Source organism: Anolis carolinensis, chromosome 1, assembly GCF_035594765.1.
Source record: "Anolis carolinensis isolate JA03-04 chromosome 1, rAnoCar3.1.pri, whole genome shotgun sequence".
NCBI classification, from domain to species: Eukaryota; Metazoa; Chordata; class Lepidosauria; order Squamata; family Dactyloidae; genus Anolis; species Anolis carolinensis.
The window spans coordinates 259464829-259486752 of NC_085841.1; the positions used below are offsets into that span (position 1 = coordinate 259464829).

The window sequence follows — 21924 nt, forward strand, 5'->3', positions numbered from 1 at the left end:
AAACATACATTGTGAAAGGATGGCCAATATATGCATGCAAAGCATACAGCCATATTGGTAGGCAACTGTCATTTCCCTTGTTCTTAGCAATGCTCTTACCTTCTGAGCCCTATGGAGCTCTTCTTTCAGGAATTCAGACCCTTTCTCACGGATCTCCACCGAAGAGCTGCGCAAGCGTGAGACGTTCAGCTGAGCCACAGTCTGGTTCTCATCTCCACTGCCCAGGTCTTTAATGGAAGGGTCCATTGGGTGCTGCCGGTCCTGCCCTCTATTTACTGGAGCAAGAGGCTTCCATTGTCCCACTACTGGCTGCTTTGAGAGCTGTTGCCTGGTCTCCTCAAACTGTGCCTGCCTATAGAAATGGGATACATTAGCTTTGGGTTCACTAAGAAACACAATAGTCATTTCCAGCTTTCTGAATATTTCACAGAGGGATTTTTTTTTTTGGATGATGGGGCTGCCACATATGAGGTAAGCTAAGGGACAGGCAGAAGAGAGATCTTTGAAATTCAAGAAGATGCATCTTAGTTAAGCAGAGACCTTCCACCAGCAGAAAACAAATCCTGAATGCAACTCATGGAAAAAGTGTTCCTGCCCAACTCAGCCCAAATAGAAAATAAACACAAGAGTTTAAATACACTACAAGTGGAGAAAATGTAGTCCATAGCAATCCCTGAAGCTTGAAATAACCTCCTTTTTAAAATTGGGTGGTTGCTACAATAGGGAGTTTCAGTTTATGTGAGAATTAGTCTAGGGTTTGAGAAGAGTATAGTTAGAAAAAGTGTTTCAGGGAGGTTTGAGTTAGTCAAAGGTTGGAGGCAGAGAGAAGGAATTTGAATTGAATTGTTGATAAGGATCTAATAAGGAGATTGCATGGTGCTTTCAATGTAATAAATACATATCCCACAGTATTATGTTTAAAAGCTATAAATAAAGGTTTGCCTTTGTTTTCATACATCTCAGGCCTCTGGAAACGCTATCAGTCTGAGAGCTTGAATTCAAACAAAGCATTGAATATGGTTACTCATTGAGAACAGAAGTTGTATACATCCTCACAAATACCTTGAGGGTATTTAGACAGGCTTCTCAGTGGGTGACATACAGATGGGGCAGGAGGAACATCTTACTTTCTGGCAGAAGTTGAGATCAGGGGAATTACAGTGAGCACCACAGAAGGTTGGGGGAAACCATATTGGTGGCCACTGCAATGGGATAAAAGGTGAAACCAGAATATAAAGGGCAGAAGCCCCACATTTGGCACAGTAGGTAGGACTGCCCGAGAGCTATTGACACAACTGGTGGCAGTATAATGGAATAAAAGACAAAATCCTCACAAAGGGTGACATTAGTGAGGTCACACTTCCTCAGAAAAAAATGCTTTTCTTCCCTCTTTTTCCCCACATGTCTGTCTCAGTTCAAGCAGTAATCAAAGAACACTAAGGAAAGGACACTGCTTGGTGGCAGGAACACATACGTTGCTTGCAGAAAGCTGCTGATGCCATCCTGGCATCTTAATGAAGGACTAGGAAAGACTCCAGAGACTCCGGAGAGTCACTGGCAGTCAATGGAGACAAGATGGAAGAGTTAGAGGTCCCGTCTTATCATCCATCTATACACAAATACACATCAGTGTACAGGATGGGTGTTTCCTTTAAAAGCATCCAAATAGTGTATTGAGAGTTGGAAGTGATCCCAGTTGAGAAGAGTTTGCAGCTCTGAGTGCCAAAAGCATATTAATAAATCCTGGAAGGCCCACCCCTGTTAGCTGTATCTGATTCTCCTTTCTAAGGAATGTTTGGACTTCTTCCTCGAGTTCCGGAAGACAGAAAAAAGGACACAAGGCTCTCATGCAAACAAAAATAATCTATTACACTATGTAACATGATTTTTATTCCTAGGTTACACATGCCAATTCCTAATTAGTTCTACCATAACAACATGGAAAACATTTATTAAACTGCAAAAACTTTGTTTTTGCGGTACATCCTGCAGCAAACTTTGTTATACTTTTCCACCGAATATCTCATAAGGCCCTTCCATACAGCCATATAATCCAGAATATTAAGACAGATAATTCACAATATCTACTTTGAACTGGATTATGTGAGTCCACACTGCCATATAATCCATTTCAATGTGGATTTTATACAGCTGTGTGGAGGGGGTCATAGAGTCTCAACCAATTCAACATAGTTTGTGGCAGCCACAAAAATGAAGTTTCTGGAGTATAACAACTACTTTCAAAGTAAGGATCACACAATTAAACAGGAAATAATACTTTCAAACCAGGAACAGATTTTTTTTTCAAATTTTGTTACATAGTGTTATTGACTAAAATCGAGGAACAGGACCATTTCATTTTTCCAACAAATAGCATAGTCCTGGTTGAATCCCCCCCCCCCAAAAAAAAAAAGATTAGAAGCCATCTGATGTGAAACAGAAGGGCGTCTATTTTTTATAATTTGGGAGAAACAAGCAGAATATAACATTAACCATTTTTCCTCATGAAGAAGTTTAGAAGATAACATAGGCGACTTTTATGGTACCTATATCTTAACAAAAAAGACATTAAAATTTCATATGTAATCACCCTCATCCCCTACTTGCTTCCATCCCTTTTCTACTATATTCTCCCCACTCCCTCTCCTGTTCACCCCACTCTGTCTAGGAACAGTCCTACATTTCCTTTAGCATTCATTCTGTTTGTTGGATTGTAAGGATAGTCTGGTTTAATTTCTTATATTTTCTGTTGCCCTTTGCCTTGGCTATCAGTTTTCCCCATTTGCCTTCTCATTTCCCCCTGGGGTATCCATTGGTATATTTATTTTTCCTATCCATGATGTAATCTTGAAGCATATAGTATGTTATATAGTTGTACCCCTTTATTTTTCTATAGAATTCTTGTACCTTGGCACAGTCGCATCACATATGGATAAATGTTCCAATTTCCCCACATTCATGCCAACAGCTTTTAGATGGTCTTTTTGTAATATGAGCTATTTGCTGGGGGTGCTAAACCATTTCTTTAGTGTTTTCCATTGTATTTGTTATTTAAATGTTTAAGTTTTTTTAGTTTTTTATTGAAGTGCTCATTTGTCTTTTTTCTGATGTGTGACCTGCCTGGTTGGTTTTTTTTAAAATCAGTATAATGAGCATTATGCCAACTGGTTATCCCTATTCTTGGTTATGCTTTTGGGGAAGGGAGCTTATAGATGTCCTTGGTATAAAATCTTTTTTATATAGAACAGAGTAGAAATATTAAATAACAATGCTACTATGAATAATAATAACAACTCAACTTACTTAAGTGTTGACATATGAAACTATTCAAGAGTCTACTCATTAAATTTAGATCTTTAAAAAACTCAATATAGTAAGCTAATGAGTCAGGAAAGGCATCTAATAACTCCACCTGATATTCCCTATCACAGCATTAAAGATAATTTTCTTACTCATTTTATCCACGATTATAGTGCAGAAATAAAGGTTTCAAGGAAGGAGACCACAAAAAGCAAATGGACTGCTTAAACCTGGTCAGTTATCTGAAAGTAGTTCCACGTTCTCAGACTTGGTTCTTAAAAATAACAGGTAAGCCCCCTATGTCTGGACAGCAGACTGAGCAGGCACATGGGTTACCTATTCACAATCTTCTCCACTAGTGGACTATCGAATAATGAGGAAGGGATTGTGAAGTAATGTAGTGTGATCCAAGCAATACCACTTTTGTAGTTACAGTGCAACACCAGTTCCCACAAGAATGGCACTTGTGATTTCACCACTTGATATACATGATATACTGAACACAATGAAGAAACACATTGGTCCAAGTGGACCAAAAGTTAAATAAACAACAACAGCAAAATTGCACTTGTTGGTTATATAAGTATTCACCCCTTTGCCATGAGACTTGCTAGTTTATGTTTCATGCTATAACAGAACAACAGTGTTGAGTGTCTTGTGTACATCAATCAGTAACAATGCATGTTAAATCCATTTTAGGGTCAGGTTCTCACACAACAAAATGTGGGAAGGTCAAATAAGTTAAAACCTGAATATGGCACTATTTATAATCAGCACTGAGCCCCTGATGGCGCAGCAAGTTAAACCTGAGCTGCTGAACTTGCTCACCAAAAGGTCAGCAGTTCGAATCCAGAGAGTGGGGTGAGTTCCGGTTGTTAGCCCCAGCTTCTGCCAACCTAGTAGTTCAAAAACATGCAAATGTGAGTAGATCAATAGGTACCGCTCCAGCAGGAAGGTAATGGCGCTTCATGCAGTTATGCCAGCCACATGACCTTGGAGGCGTCTACAGACAACGCTGGCTCTTTGGCTTAGAATTTAAGATATACACCAACCCCCAGAGTCGGACACGACAAGACTTAATGTAAGGGGAAAACATTTATCAACCTATAATCGGCATTAGTAAATTTGCTGGAGCCTCCAGTGGCCAAGGGGATAAAAGCCTCGTGAATTGAAGGTTGGGTTGCTGACCTGAAAGCTGCCAGGTTCAAATCCCACCCGGGGAGAGTGCGGATGAGCTCCCTCTTTCAGCTCCAGCTCTATGCGGGGACACGAGAGAAGCCTCCCACAAGGATGGTAAAACATCAAAATATCCGGGTGTCCCCTGGGCAACGTCCTTGCAGACGGCCAATTCTCTCACTCCAGAAACAACTCCGGTTGCTCCTGACACGGGGGGGGGGGGGGGGGGGAGTAAATTTGCCACTTTACATATTCTGTTTGTGAGAGCTATCTGCACACATCATTCATATTGTAAAGGAGAAACACAGTGACCAGCACTGAGCATATGGTCTTTGCTAAAGTTGTGGTGGTAAATCAATAAAGGAACTCTAGCAAAGACCATATCCTCAGTGCTGGTCACTGTGCTTCTCCTTTACAATATGTATGATATGTGCAGATGTATATTCTGACTTACAGTTTTTTTTCTTTGCGAAAATAGGATACAGCTCAATCACAGTACAATTATTTTCAGAGTCGTCTGAGTCCCTTCTTCACATATTTTTTTCTGCCTCTTTATTTTGATCCATTTTTAGGTCAGGCTCTTTCTTGCCCCTCAGCAGATTCAGGCCACACAAGTAAATATCCAGTCCATTTCTTTTCTTACTCGCTTAAGAGGGCATCTGCTTGCCTTGGCACATACTTCTTAACCACTGTAGCTAGCAAAGGAGCATTGTGTGAAGAAGGCAGGCTTAGGACACCGCTGCAATTCCCCCGATATCAGCTTCCTAAGTTAATATACCAGTCCCATGGCATGCATGTCATCATAATATGTGTGTTTTAATATAAAACAAGGGGGGAAACAAAAGAGACTTTGTGCAAATGAAGATGGAAAACCTTGAGCAGAAGCAGCAGTCTAAAGAAACAAAAATGCTCACAGGGACTAAATGCTGGATTTGACCAGAGGCTTCTCTCCCAAATAAAATGCCTCATCAGGCGGGGAAACCAGCCTTTATTTGCCCCATTTTTTTCCATCTACAAAACAGGAACAAGCCAAGTATTTTTCCCTGTACAAAACAAAGGCAAGCCTCAACAATTTTGTAAATCCTTCTGTAAAAAAAATGTTTGTTCCGTAACCATAAATAATTGATAGCATCACAATTACTGCATGCATGCACACATATATACATACACTGCGAACAAGAAGAATTGAATGAGAGAAGAAAACCCATGGGGGGAAAGGTCTGAAAAGAGGAGACTGCTATTGAGAACCATGTGAATCAAATAGCAGGAAAATGTTTGCAAAGCCAATGGCATTACATTTCAGACAGAGAATAGCCAATATTTGAAAGAGGTCTGGAATGAGTCAGTATATGTTATCTATATAACCAGCCCTGTGATCTCACATTCCTCCTCACAAGAAGAGAAAACAGCAGAACACTCTTCCCTGAATGTGTCAGTTCAAATTCATGCAACCTACATTTTTAACAAGTAGCAGCCCACCAGCCCAGATATATCAAAGGAGATGTTATTGGATTTCTTTGAATATGTAAGTAGATATCTTAGAAGACAGGAGACAGATCTGGAGAGTCCTGAAGTACAGCAAAGAAAACCAGAGAAAAATAGCCTTTATTTTTCAAAATTAATAGCCAGAACAATAATTAGTACAGAACATCGAAAAGGGAGCAGCTTTGCCAAAAAATAAAGGCGCCAAAACATAACAAAAAGATATTTAATCTGGATAACTTTGTTTTTATGTAATATTTCAATTCTTATTCCAAGTAAAATAGCATGCTAGGAAGCCAAAAGATAAGCAGGAACAAGGACTGAAGATATATAGATAATAGTAAGTAAGGCTCAAAACCTGTAAGTTTATACTAAGGTAAAGGTAAATGTTTCCCCCTGAGATTAAGTCTAGTCGTGTCTGACTCTGGGGGTTGGTGCTCATCTCCATTTCTAAGCCAAAGAGCCAGCATTGTCCGTAGACGCCTCCAAGATCATGTGGCTGGCATGACTGCATGGAGCGCTATAGAGTTTATACTAAAATGACCAAAAAAGCCCCACAGTATACAACATACAGATGAATAATACTCATAATGATCAATAGTTTGGGAATAGTCTCAATCTCTTAATTGCAAAATTAGCAAAATTCTTGGAGTACAAATCCCAACGATCATCCAGACTGGAGGATTCTGGGAGTCGCTGTTCAAAAGTTAACTTTTCTACATTTGCCTAATTGTGGTTAAAAGCAGAGACTCCTGTGTTTCCCCCTGCCTTCGGTTTTGATCAGCAGAGTACATCAACTTTTAGATATATAAAATTTCAAATTGTAACCCTTCACAAAAAGATTAACTTGTTATTAGCAGTAGAGTATTTAGTTGGCAGGTTTTCTGGAAATCAGCATGAGTTATATTAGTTGTTGTTGTTGTGTGCCTTCAAATCATTCCCAACCCTAATGGTAACCCAAAGGCAAATCTTTCACAGGGTTTTCTTGGCAAGATCAGAGAAGATCTGCCTTTCTCTGAGACTGAGAAAATGTGTTTTACCCAAGGTCACCCTATGGGTATAAGGATATATCAATCTCACAAGAAAGTGCTGCTTGTGAGATCTCAGTCCCACAAGATTTCAAATCCCATGGAAACCTCAAAACAGATGCAAATCTTCTGAGGTCAGGCCAACCATGTAGAGATGAAAACTTAGCTCTGTTGCTCAACATTAAACTGAATGAATAGAGAGGAGGAAAAGAAATGTCATGCTAGCTGCAACCCCAGCAAATGGACCCCTAGCTTTTAGTATATAAGGTCTAGTTGCTGCTTACATACTAAATGCTTAGTATGGCAGGAACCCATTCTCAATTACAAGATTTGAGGTATCCTGTTTCATCCGATATGCAATGAGACTTTCAGATTCTTGGGACCATTGGCAAATGCACGTATGTGCATACGCATGCACAAACGCATGGCTTTATGTTGTTATGACCTTTTCCCAATGAAGTAGAATGGTAGCAAAGCAAAGTGCTGGATAAAGACTATGAATTTGTATGTTTGGAATTGTAGCCTTTATATTTGGAACCAGAGGTCCTGATAGTTCCGGGAACAGATTTCTACTCCATGTTATTGAAATGTTTGGAAAGCTCTGACCAGTTGTATAGTTTTGAAGTTCAGGATAATCTCTATAGCAAACATCCCATAGAGGTTACACCTGCACTGTAGAATTAATGCAGTTTGACAGCACTTTAACTGCCATGGTTCAATGCTATGGAATACTGGGGGTTACAGTATGAGTGCTTGTGCCTCACCAAACGGCAACTGCCATGATTCCATAGCACTGAATCATGGTAGTTAGTGTGGAATTGCATTAACTCTACAGTGTGGATGCATCCAGAAAGGCCAAAAGTACAAAGGGCTCTTGTTCTGAAACTATTTCTGGCAGTTTTCATCTTTACCAGCAATAAGGATTTGAAATGCAAGACAGAGCTTGTGAAAATGCATAATTCCTGGGAAAATCTATTTCTTCTCTAGTTACTGTGGAGATTGTAGCTCAATTCACAAAGAACAGGGGAAATCATGCAGGATGTCAAATGACATTACATTTGCTGCTAATCAAAAAGTCTCAAGGATTTGACACTGTGAGCTCTGATTCAACAACATCTCTGCTTGTGATGACAAATAACAGTAAAAGCAGTCTATAGTAGACTGATTCAAGATGCTATTCAACGTAACAGATTCTTAGGCCTCTGTTCAGATTGAGTAATATGGACAGCAGCAGGTGATAGATATTTTTATTTGGGATGCAGGAAGATCATGCAAAAGAAAAAGGAAAATACCTAATTGGATAATATGTAGTTTCAAACTTATTACTTTATGAAGCTGTCCAATTGGCACTATAAAAGGCCTGGATTGATGTTAAGAAACTAAACCCTCAGAACAACAAAAGGTAATGAATTCCATCAGGAAGCCTTTAATGGTTCAATAATCAGGGAACAGAGGGAACGTGTGAAAAGCTAATTTAATCTTTTAGTTGTAACATAGCATTTTAGGGATGGTTAATATTTTCAGTGCAAACTTCAACTCCCAGAAGCCCTAGTCAGCTTGTCCAATGGTCAAGTGGCTGTTAGGAATTGTGGGAGTTGAAGTCCAAAACACCTGGAGGGCCCAAGTTTGCCCATGCCTGGAATAGAGTAAGTCCTCCACGTTTACTGGGGTTAGGTGGCAAATAAAGAAACTGCTAAAACAAATTACCCAATAGAATACCTCTTTAGAAATCTCTAAGTCTTCCAGTTTGAATTCATGGTGAACTGGATGCTGAACATAGATCTGCACCAGAGGATCCAGAGAGTCCTAGAGAGGGGTTTATCTAGACATCTCTAGGGCTTCTGGCATAACTGGAGAAAGTTGGTCAGAATCACGCTGGGGGACCTAGAGATTCCTAGAAGATACATTTTAAATCAAATTGTGAATACAGTAGAGTCTCGCTTATCCAACCTTCGCATATCCAATGTTCTGGATTATCCAACGCAGTCTGCCTCCTGCCTGGATCCACAGCTGTTTCTCTAGGCAGCAAGGACTGAACTTTTTACGGATTTAAATTCCAATAATATTGTTACTGCAAGTTCATTTTATGCAATTCTATCTTTATTTGTAATCAATTTGTTAGTAGCCAATGTTTTTATAGTCAATGTTTTCAATACATTGCAATGTTTTGGTGTTAATTTCATAAATACAGTAATTACTGCATAATGTTACCGTGTATTGAACTGCTTTTTCTGCCCATTTGTTGTAAAACATGATGTTTTGGTGCTTAAGTTGCAAAATCATAATGTAATTTGACATTTAATTGACTTTTTCTTAATCCCTCCTAATTATCCAACATTTTCGCTTATCCAACATTCTGTTGGCCCGTTTATGTTGGATAAGTGAAACTCTACTGTAAACTTATCCTGTGACAAGTGTAGCACTGCTGCATTAAAACCTACAGAAATTAGGAGAATAGCACCAGTTATTTCTGTCACATTCCCTACATTGGATATTGCCATATTATTCTGGTAGACACTGGAGAAACAAAGATGAAACAGCAAATGTCAGTTCCTGTATGGCTTTTACAGATGTCAGATATGCTGAACCAGCATTGCCAACTGTTAAAAATGTTCCCCATTTGGAAATATGCTTAGGTAATTATTATTTCAAAGATGAAATTGCAGAGTCAGCTTCAGAGCATACCCAAGATCATGTGGCAAGTTTACAGTGGGGCTGGAATTTGCACCTTGGCTTTTTAGGTTCAAGGGACCCAGATAACCTTCAGATGTTCAAATGAATTTCAATTTTCCCTAAGTGTGCTACAAGCAGGCTGGGTTAAGAAATACCATGTTTCAGCTGTAGGTCCTAGGAGGCAAAGATTCTTTATTCAGGGCTGGCTTAAGACATTTTGCAGCCTGAGGCACAACAGCTAAGAGGTTGCATGACAGCATCATTCAAGTGGGTATGTGCAGTACTAAATCCAAACAAGTTGTTGTGAAACCTGAACAAGAGAATTCCCTGAGCACCTCCTCTCGTTGTTGTTGTTGCTGAATCTGGGGAGTGGGGTGAGCTCCCATCTGTCAGCTCTAGCTCCCCATGCAGGGACATGAAAGAAGCTTCTGACAGGATGGTAAAACATCAAACATCTGTGGCATCCCCTGGGCAACGTCCTTGCAGATGGCCAATTCTCTCACACCAGATACGACTTGCAGTTTCTCAAGTCGCTCCCGACATGAAAAAAAGCTCCCAATGCAGCCATTTTTATTCTCAAAAACAGTGTGCATCTATACTGTAGAATAAATAAAGCTCAACACCACCTTAACTGCTATGGCCCAATATTATGGAATCCCAGGAATTGTAGTTTTACAAGGTCTTTAGCCTTCTTTACCAAATAATGCTTGTAGCTCACCAAACTGCTAATCCCAGGATTCCATAACATTGGGCCAAGGCAGTTAAACTGGTGTCAAATTGCATTTAATCTACAGTGTGGATATATGGTATATACCCAAAGAGGGCACAAAACAGGTTTACAACTGAAATCAAATTTTAGACAACCTGCACAGGAATAAAGAGTGCCACTGGTCACTTCCCCTGATCTGGTTGAAAAGGGCCTCTGTCTGCAACGGTTTCCTGTGAATAGAAGAACTGCCAAGTGAGCAAAATAGCTGAGGTCCTAAATCACTTCCTATAGAAAAGCTAGAAATGAGTGGTTCATATCAAAAGTCTTCATCTCATTCCCACATGTATTTCTTCAATGCCAATTTTCTGGGAATGCTTAAAAATTGCTTCTTAACAGTCATAACCACAAACTTTTTAATCATCCAAGGTGTCCATTTGCTCAAACAGAAATCAGGTCTTCCTCCACAAATATGCAAAACAATGGGTTAGAAATAGTTTCTTCAACTAACAACCTTGTCAAAATAAAAACCAGGAGTCGAAAAGATAACACGATCCTGGTAGTTTGTATTCAAATACCAATTTTTTAAAAAGCTATGGTTGTTTTCAGGCAGCAAACCATTGATTTAATTATTATTTTGGGCAACCTTTTTATTATTAAAGACCTATGTGAACTCAAAAAAACTGAACTTTTACTGAACCTCTGATTTAGTACCTCTATAGGTAATGAGGAGCAGACCTAACAGTAATTTTCCTGTACTTTCTCAAACAGGGGCCCATTCACACTGCACAGTTTTAATGCTAGTATTCAACTTTAACTGCCATGGTTCCTACCTATGGAATCCTGGTGTTTATAATCCAATGAGGCACCAAAGAAACTCTATGGCTGAAAATGTATTACTACTCCTCCCTACATATCCCAGGATTCAACCATAGGTCCATTCAAATTAGTTCTGTCAACACTGGTTGGTTATGGCTCTCCAGAATTCTAGGCTAAAGGCTTTCACAGCCATTGCTCAAGATGCCAGGGACTGAAGCTGAGGTCTTCTGTGTGCAAAGCATGTACTTCACAAACACTATGGGCCCTTCCAGGCAGGCCCTATATCCCAGGATATAATCCCAGGTTCTCTGTTTATCCCAGATTATCTGGCAGTGCGGACTCATATAATCCAGTTTAAAGCAGAAAACCTGGGATCAAGTTCTGGGATATAGGGCCTGTTAGGACGGGCCTCATACAAATGGAACAAAACCACCCTACAATATAGCCCTTCATTGGCAATTTTACTAAATACTCTTTCCCCCCAAATCATAGAATCATAGAGTTGGAAGAGACCTCACGGGTCATTCAGTCCAAGAAGCAGGAAAATCGTATTCAAAGCATCCCCGTCAGATGGCTATCCAGCCTCTGCTTAAAAGCCTCCAAAGAAGGAGCCTCCACCACTGCTGAACAGCTCTCACAATTAGGAAGTTCTTCCTGATGTTCAGGTGGAATCTCCTTTCCTGTAGTTTGAAGCCACTGTTCCGCGTCCTAGTCTCCTGGGCAGCAGAAAACAAACTTTCTCCCTCCTCCCTATCACTTCCCCTCACATATTTATACATGGCTATCATGTCTCCTCTCAGTCTTCTCTTCTTCAGGCTAAACATGCTCAGCTCTTTAAGCTGCTCCTCACAGGGCTTGTTCTCCAAATCCTTGATGATTTTAGTTGCCCTCCTCTGCACACATTCCAGCTTGTCAACATCTCCCTTCAACTGCAGTGCCCAGAATTGGACACAGTTTTCCAGGTGTGGTCTCACCAAGGCAGAGTAGAGGGGTAGCATGACTTCCCTGGATCTAGACACTATACTATTTATGCACCATTATTTATTTATTTATGCTTCATTGTTTATTTATGAAGAAGGCGCATTGGTGAGCACCCTTTGGGTTCGTTCGCTTAGTCAATTACAGATCCACCTAACTGTAGTTTTGTCTAGCGCACATTTTACTACTTTGTTTGCCAGAAGGTCATGGGGGAACTTGTCGAAGGCCTTACTGAAATCCAGATACACTACATCCATGGCGTTCCCTGCATCTACCCAGCTTGTAACTCCATCAAAAAAAGAGATCAGATTAGTCTGGCATGATTTATTTTTGATAAATCCGTGTTGACTATTAAGCAATGATCGCATTCCTTTCTAAGTGTTTGCGGACCACTTCCTTAACAATCTTTTCCAAAATCTTGCCTGGTTTTGACGAGAGGCTGATCTACCCCGAAAATAAGACCTATCATGATTTTTCAACATTTCTGAGGGTGCTCGAAATACAAACTCTATTTCAAAAATAAGCCCTAGATGTAGTTCATTTAAAAAGTCAATTTGGAAAAATAAGACTGCCCCTGAAAACAAGCTCTAAAGCATCTTTTGGAGCAAAAATTAATATAAGACCCTGTCTCATTTTGGTGGGAACAGGGTAGCAAGTATCAGGCGTCAAGACTCAGGGCTTCTCTGCCATATTCATGTTCATAGATGACAAATATTAGTCCAATTCCTCTTATCCCTTAATAGTCAATTTCACAGACTGTTGTTTGAACTGCCACCAACTGAAATCAATCAAGCTAAAGATAAGGCTTATATAATACCCTAGTGGTACTGTTACTCTGCATTAGTATATATAGAGTTGCACTGGCCTATCTGCATTAGCACAGACAAGTCTACCATAAGGGCAGAGAATTCATGCTTATGGTCATGAACCAAAATCTTATTTCTACAGGCAGGTAGCTCTCCTAGCAACCCGTTTCCAAGGTACAGCAGATTGGGGCACTGGGAAATGACACACCATATGTGGGAATGCCTCGAGCAAGCAGTTATGGCAGGACCTCAGCAAGACTCTCCAGATACCTGTCCTTAAGGCACCCTATGACTGGAAGAGTCCTACAGATATCATTCCCAGTACAGAATTTGCTGCGTGGAAATGCTTGGAAATGCTTTCATCAGAATTCAGCCAAGGTAGGTTTGCAGGAGAGCATCATGAGCTGTAACTATGACAATAGAGCTCCATCACTTTAGTTAAAGTGATAACACAGGCTTCTGAAATGACACTTCAGTAAATTCACCCCATGATTTTGTGGCAGGGATGCTCCTCTCGCCTAATGTCCTAGCAATCCTGCATTGAATTGGGACCTCAATGAATTATTCTGTAATTTAAATAAGCGGGCCAGAGTGCACTCTATGTTCTCTGCCAAGTGGAAACTACTAGTTATTTTTTTAAAGCCAGATTCTGTAAAAAATAAAGAGGGAAAGCTGAAGGGAAAATATGTGGGATCTGCATTCAGTACCTTTGGGGGGTCTTCTAGTTTCCAGAATTGCTTTGGCAGGACAAATTGCCTACAAGTAATTTCTAGCAGAATACTTATATGAGTGTCATATTTGGCATGTAGACAATATAGGCCATCCAAAAGGGTATCAGTTTTTTTCTAAAGTAACAGCATTGTGAACAGCAACAAAAATATACCCTTGCCAATGCAAGAAATACGCTAGCCTTTTTTTTGTCATCCAACTATCATACGTATTGCAGAAAAATAGACCAAATTTACATTTCAAAGTGGAATGCATTTCTTTAGCTCCTTCCACACTGCCATATAAAATCAAGATTGTCTGCTTTGAGCTGGATTATATGGCAGTGCAGACTCATATAATCCAGTTCAAAGCACATTATGTTGATTATTTGATTTGATAACCTGGATTGTGTGGTAGTGTTGAAGGGGCCTTTCTTTCGTTTACCCAAAGAGGCATGCTTTTGGGACAGAAACTGCAGACTATCCACACGTCTCCTATATAAATAAATTCACAAAGACATATAAATGAATCTCCTGGAGTGCAGAGCTGAATTAAGTATTAGTGCCAAGTCTTAGTACAGGAATAATGTCCAAAAAGATATATTCACAGCCAGGGCTCCTTGCTTTGTTTTAATCAGGTAACAATAGAGCCTTGCCTTGCCTTGTTATATTGTATGTGAATTCTTGCAGTGTTCAATTCAAAAGTTAGATGAAACACTGGTTTATAACGGGAAACCTTTGCTTAAACTAAAATGACAGAAACATGAATGAATACTTATATAAAAACCATGTGACAAGATTGCCGTTTTCCTCAACAGCTATCAATTTTTTTCCTTATGGAAAAATAATATATAAAGACATATGCCTCACAAATAAACTATGCAACAAACTATCCAACTAGAGATGGGTCTTGATTATGTTGGGATTGCATTCCTAGAGTCATAATGTAAATTGAGATTGAAATAAAATTGGGAGCCAGTTGCCTAAGCCTAAGAAATCATTGGAAACCGAGGTGGTGTGTGCAACAATGCTGATATAGTCCAAAAATCACAAATTGTAAAGAAATATAAAGTATAAAACATCAGAATGTGCTTTTTCCACACTGGGGTGCATTTACACTGTGGCATTAATGCAGTTTGACTCCACTTTGACTACTACTAATGCTGTGGGATCCTGGGAATTGTAGTTTTACAAAACTGTTATCCTTCTGCTAGTACCTCCCAAATCCAAGGATTCCATAGCATTGAGCCACTGAAGTTTAAACAGGGTCAGACTGCATTATTTCTACAGTGTAGGCGCACCTTTGAATAAGACTTACCGGTAACTTCCAGACAATGACACAAACATACACCACCTAAGCAAGCAGATGAACCAGCCACATCAAAACACTAAAATTCCAGTTTTTTCAAACCATCATATTCTAAGCAGGTAAAGGAAACATTGCCTTGAGTCCCCTTCAGGGTTGAGAAAGGCGGGGTAGAAGTGATGTAAATAATAATAATAATAATAATAATAATAATAATAATAATAATAATAATAATAAATAATAAAGCCTTCCTCCAGATTTCAGTTCCTCCCCTCATGCTTCCCCTTCTAAGCAGGTAAAGGGAACCCCTTCTTCCCAGCAATGCCAGCATCCCAGCCGCGTTATCCACTTCTCCACTATCCTAACTGAGAAATATAAACTCCGCCTATTTTCAGCATTCAACACAACCTCTTTCTCTCTCTTTGGTCCCCCATCTCATTCAACAGCACACTGTGAAAGCTATGCATTGTGGTTAAGGCTATTTATTTCTGGAGAAATGTGGTAAATTTGAAATGCTGTAAATCAGGGCAACACAAACTGTGACTGATCTGCAAATGGAGTCTTTGAATTTCAAAGCAGCAACTGCTTCATACCAGCTCCTCTGGCATTAGATTCTTGACGTAAGTAACCCGTTTTCCTAGAGTATCTGGCTGTCACAAGATATAGACCAGAGGAGGGAACTGTGTGGCATTCCAGATGCTGTTAAACTGTTAGCAGCTTTGACAGCCCATATTGTGGTCTGGAATGCTGGGAGCTGCAGCTCCAATACACCTGGCAAGCTGGAGACTCCCAACACCTGGTAGAAATAGGAAACTCCAATGTGCCAGACTTCAAAGTTAACAATGCAAGCAATAAAACAAAGGACACGCTTAAATCAAAGTCATTTCATGAATTTGATATGGTTCATAAACACATCAATTCTGAAGCTTTTCAAGGAAAAACATAGTCCCTCTCTTTCCCATTGCTTATCTTGCTGCACGAATTCCAAGAATATTATCCTATCATTTTTTTTAAAAATCAGGTATGAATAGAAGTAGTTCCCAAGGATCTAAACCAGAAAATATGGGTATTCTTGCTTTTTCCTTATGGTAGCAGAATCACTGATTTTAACTCTGTAATTTGGAGCATCAAGGGCAGAGCATGGTAAAGGGGGTAGTGGTGGGGATACTACAATTCCCAAAATTGCCCCAGTTAGTATGGCCACTAGCTGTGTTGGTTGAGGGATTGTGGGATTGGTAATCTTTAAAAAGTAGCCTATTTGTCATCAAAGCGACAAGAATATCAAAGTTCTTTGCTCCCACATGTAAACAAATCACACAGTAAAATCAAACCTTGTTATCTGTAGATTGCCCCATACTGCAATTCTGTACTTTTTTAAAAGACAACAGAACTTGGTCTTCCACTCATGACAGAACAGGCCTTGTTCCTAGTTTTTTTAATGACACAACTCTCCAGAACATCATTAAAATCCCAGGATGGTCCCCTCCAGACAAAGACTGTTTGTACTCTGACAAACTGCCTTTTAACCTCACATGCGCCATTTGTGCCACAGGAATGCAATTCATGTGCTAGGAAAAGCAGAAAAGGAATCCAAGGCACAATCCATGGTAACATCAGTTCTAGAGATGGGATGATTTTGAGGCAAATGCCATCAGATGAAAATCAGTAGCACATGCAACCTGAGATTTCTTCCCTTTGGAATCAAGCGAGGGCCATTTCTCTCCTCGGAGCTGTAACTAACCAGAGAGTCAATTATTGTCTAGTGATGAGTTAATTTACTTGGGAGAGGGGTTGAAGGACATAGCAACTCAGAGGAATCCTGCTGAGAGCCACACATTGGCTAGGAGAGGGCCAAAGCTAGTACAGGCAGTCAAACAAGATATGTTCTGTAGGTTTGTTCTGGCAAGCTAGATAGCTGAATTTGTATGTAAGTCAGAACAGGTACATTTTTAAGTGTAACTAGAGCCAAATATATTTATTTATTAGCTTTGAATAGCATAGGGAAGGGTTAACACCATTGTGGTGTTTGTTTTACTGTCTGGGCCCCTCTTCAGAAGATTTCACCTCACTTTCTGTCCCCATGAGAATTGAATTTTGAAAAATGTGGCTTGTTATGGGAACAAGGATTGGTGAGAAAGCATCAGTGGAGACATATTTTCCCATGATGTGATGCTAAGGAACCTAGAGATGTCTAGGGAAACCCTCTCTAGGAATCTGTAGATCTTATAGTGCAATTCTACGGCCAGCTTCCAACAGAAGTTAGCTGTAGAGTCATGCTGGAAGACTTAGAAATTCCTAGAGATGTGTTGCTTTGGGTAGTAAAGGTAAAGGTTTTCCCCTGACTTTAAGTCCAGTCATATCTGACTCTGGGGGTTGGTGCTCATCTCCATTTCTAAGCCAAAGAGCAGGCGGTGTCCGTAGACACCTCCAAGGTCATGTGACCGGCATGACGGAGCGGTACCTATTGATCTACTCACATTTGCATGTTTTCGAACTGCTAGGTTGGCAGGAGCTGGGGCTAACAGTGGGCGCTCATTCTGCTCCCGGGATTTGAACATGGGACCTTTTGGTCCACAAGCTCAGCAGCACAGCGCTTTAACACACTGTGCCACCAGGGGCCCCTGGTGCTTTGGGTAAAAAAGAGCAATTTTTGTGTTTTTACATTTTCACAGGGGTCCTGTACATCAAACTCCAGCAAAAATGGAGGCCTCCTATAGTAGAATTGAGCCAGAGACACAAATAAGCAGGGGTGTCTCCTCTTCTCTTTCTAGCACTCCCAGATGCCACAACCATCATTGACACTAGGAAAAGAGGATGGGAGATGTGGCCAGGAAGCTTTAGGTGGGCAATAGGTTCCTTTTCTCACTGATCCTAAACAGATTCCTGTCCAGCCTTTAAGAAATAATTAAACAGTAGAACATGGACAGCCTTCATCCTCAACTCAAGTAAAGCTCATTTTTGTGCCATTTCGTTATTCACATTCACCTTTTTCTAACATGGAAAAAGAAAGAGAAAGGGGAGGGATGAACAAATTGCTGTGCTGCTTTATAGAAAAGTCTGAATTCTACAGTCATTCCTTCTTCAGCACTAGCACTCTCTCCCTAACTTGTGACCTTTGGGTTGACCCTATAATAAAATATTGAGTTACTTGGGATTTAAATCTACCATCTTACCTTCAAATCCATTATCTTGCGTTCTTTTGTCACTTACTGCTTTCTGCTGACCCCTCTTATTTGCTTCAACTAAAATTTGGATTGCAAGCTCATTGAAGCTGGCATTTACGTAACTTTTTGTTTTTTCCTCTTTCCCCAGCTCTCCCCTCTTTTGGAGCATACATTCCTCTATGCCAGGCATAGGTAAACTTTGGTTCTCCAGGTGTGTTGGACTTCAACTCCCACAATTCCTAAGCGCCTACCAGCTTTTAGGAATTGTATGGGTTGAAGTCCAAAACACTTGGAGGGCCAAAGTTTGCCCATGCCTGCTCTATGCCATGCATACACAGAAACTCAACATTTTGACCACAAACTGTACAAGAGACCTCCCAGAAGACTAATAGTGACTAGTCACTGGATAGACTGATAAATTATTTTTCTTTACTTTGAGGTAGCAATGTTTTCTGTTTTGTGTCTCACACATGGAGTGAGTCTACACTGTAGAATTAATGCAGCCTGAGACCACTTTAACAGCCATGGCTCAATGCTATGGAATCATGGGAATTATAGTTTTACCAGGTCTTTAGCATTCTCTGCCTCACCAAATTACAACTCCAGGGGTATTGGTGCCATACCAAATTACAACTCCCATGATTCCATAACATTGAGCCACAGTGAAGATGCATCCATGGAGGTCTCTAAAACCTCTCCTAGCCTGCCAGCCTGCAAAAAAAACAACTGCCACAGTCCCACAGGCAGCTGGTTGAAGAGGATGGAGGCCAGTACACATACTGGGAAGATCTGCTTTTCTTCTTATGACAAAATCCCTTCTACAACTTGACCTCACTGTGGCTTTCTGCAGTTTAAACCCAGCAACCGTCCGTGGCCACAGGTGAACGCTCAAAGTCATTCAAACTCCAGGTCAGCTAAGGATTAATCTGGAGCAGGCCATTCCCTCATTCTCTACCCGTCAGGCAAATAAGCTCTCATCTGTAAAATGGGTATAGCAATAACAACAAAAATACCCTCCTGGGCTTTTCAGACTAGAGCCAGTGTGGTGTAGTGGTTTGGGTGTTGGAACACAGTTTGTCTATGGAAACCCACTCAGTTGCCATGGGCAAGTCCAGTGGTTCTCAACCTATGGGTTCCCAGGTATTCTGGCCTACAATTCCCAGAAATCCCAGCCAGTTTAATAGCTGTTAGGATTTCTGGAAGGCCAAAACATCTGGGGACCTACAGGTTGAGAACCACTGGGCAAGTCACACACTCTCAGCCTCTAATAGGGTCACCAAATATCGCAACGACAGAAAGGCACTCCACAACAGCAGTTCTTCTGAATGGTGTGTTTACTTTTTCTTCAGAATTCAACAGGAGGGTCAAAATTCTGGAGACCAGATTATCAATCTCCTCCTGCTAAGGACATGTGATTCTGGCAGCTAGAAGACAGCTAAATAAAATTATCCTTCATTCCCAACTTCTAGTCCCATGACTCCCGCCCATCCTTGGGTGATTTTTGCCCATCAGGTTCATGCTTGAACTAGTGGAAGTTAGTGAGGAGGAGAGGAGTAGCATGGAAAAGCAGGGAGAGTGTACAAAGCAAGACGGGGAAAAGTATCCCACAACCCCGGCCCACAGAGGGTTCAACATTGGGACGATGACTCTGGAAACCTAGTTTCGAACTTCTGCTGGGCCATGGAAACCAGGCCTGTAGCCGGGGGGGGGGGGGGGATTAGGGGTTCAAACCCCCGCCCCCAAAATTTTGCAAGTTTTTTTTTAAAACAAAACCTGGTTTACTCATGAATTTTAACTAGTTAACCAAATCCCCATGAGTGTCCACAAAAATTTATCGATGGAGCCTGACTTCTAAATTATTTTGCTTTATGGAACTACTCTTCATGATTCACTAAAAAAAGTTTTAACCTCTCCCCCCAAAACATTTTCTGGCTATGGCCCTGATCAGGACTGTAGCCAGGATTTTGATTCAGGGGGGTGGCTGAGTCTAAGTGAGAGAGGATGTACCCTAGCAAATGTTTTGTATCGTTATCCCAGTACCCCCATGCATATGGGATATATTGAGCATGGTGATCAGATCATGATATGAATAAACATAACAGTTTAAATAATAAATGTAAGGCCTTCTCGCGGACCACCCTGAGAATTTTGGGAGGGGGGGCTGAAGCCCCTCAAGCCCCCCCCCCCTGGCTACATGCCTGGCCCTGATGGAAACACGCTCCCCCCCCCCCCCAATCTCAGGAGCGACTTGAGAAACTGCAAGTTGTTTCTGGTGTGAGAAAATTGGCTGTCTGCAAGGACGTTGCCCAGGGGACACCCGGATGTTTTGGTGTTTTTACCATCCTTATAAGAGGCATCTCTCATCTTCCTGCATGAAGCTGGAGCTGACAGAGGGAGCTCATCTGCAGTCTCCACAGGTTGGATTCCAACCAGCAACCTTCGGGTCAGCAACCCAACCTTCAAGTCAGCAATCCTGCCAACACAAGGGTTTAACTTATTGCGCCAATGGGTGACCTTGTGTGAGTCACACTCTCTCAGCCCAAGGAAGGGACCTGCAAACGCCTTCTGGAAGAAATCGTGTCAAGGAAACCTTGTGACAGGGCGCCTGAGGGTCACCATAAGTGAGATGCGACTGGAAGAAGACATGGCACAGAGCGGTCCCTACCGTTTGGGGTCCTCTACACTGTAGAATAGTGGTTCTCAACCTGGGGGGCTGTTAGGATTTCTGGGAGTTGTAGGACAAAAACATCTCGGGTCCCCAGGTTGAGAACCACTGCTGTTGAACGAAGGCAATTGCAATTTGAACTGTCAGGGCTCTATGCTGTGGAATCCTGTGGTTTGCAGGGAAAGTGAAAGGCACCAGTGAGAGTGGTGTCAAGCTGCATTCATCCCGCAGTGTAGATGCACGCACCCTTCATCTACCCTGGAGCTGTAAAACCTACGCACCGGGTTTTCTCCAAGCCTTCCCTCCTTGGTGCAGAGCAGAAGGCAGGACCAAAGGCACCGGGGAAGCAGCCCGCTCCCGTCCCCTTTCTGCCACCCTCCCCGTTAATCCGCAGCACCTACCCCCGCCACATGCTGCCTCCAAGGACGTCGCCGGCGGAGCTTCAGGAAGAGAAGGCGGGCTCCTCATCCGCCGCCGCAGCAGCAGCAGCCAAGGACGGGTCTCCTTCCCTGCAAGGCAGATCTCACTGCCGGGCTGCCAGCTTCCCTTGGCTTGTCCCCTCCTGGAGCCGATGCGGCAGGCGCTGGAAGACCTCCAGCCCAGCTGCTCGGACGCCTCCGCAGCTGGAGGAGAAGGCAGGGATGGCCGGGGGAGGGAGGGGAGGAGGAGGAGGAGGAAGAGGAGGAGAGGTCACGTGACCTCCCCGAAAGCTCTCCTCCCCCCCCTCCCCCGCTTTCACGTGACCACCCCTTCTCCCCCTCTATCCTCTCACGGACGGAGAGGATAGAGGATAGAACGGAATCCTAAAGTTGGAAGCGACCACCAAGGGCCATCTAGTCCAACCCTCTGGGATACTCACTCAAAGCATTCTTGACCAATGGCCTGGATCCAGCCCCTGCTTTAAAAAACCTCCCGAATCTGAATCAGTACATGTTTCCAGTAGTGACACCACAAATGTACCTTTTGAACATGCCCGATGAAAAACTAGAAAGGAAATTCGGGGAAAGAAATGTTTTACATGACAGTGGCAGCTGCATTGATATATGCTAGACATTGGAAAACCTCAGAGATACCTCCCTTGGAAGAATGGGAAAAAATACATTACAGATTTGTT

At 41.7% G+C, this 21924-nt stretch overlaps 1 protein-coding gene across 5 annotated transcripts in view; it reads right to left on the reverse strand.

The window, feature by feature from the left end:
* The window catches only part of rab3il1 (RAB3A interacting protein like 1), a 44025-nt gene extending 22505 nt beyond the window's left edge, over nt 1–21520 (reverse strand). Inside the window, exons 1-2 of one of the 5 annotated variants that reach the window (XM_062967465.1) lie at nt 21212–21520; nt 100–352 (exon numbers count right to left, since the gene is read on the reverse strand). In XM_062967465.1, coding sequence (XP_062823535.1) covers nt 100–352; nt 21212–21222 — 264 coding nt within the window. In that variant the 5' untranslated portion in view covers nt 21223–21520. The remainder of the gene's footprint in view (nt 1–99; nt 353–21211) is intronic. The other 4 variants (XM_062967467.1, XM_062967466.1, XM_008115878.3 and 1 more) reach the window with 4 other exon arrangements.
* Nucleotides 21521–21924: the final 404 nt, after the last annotated feature.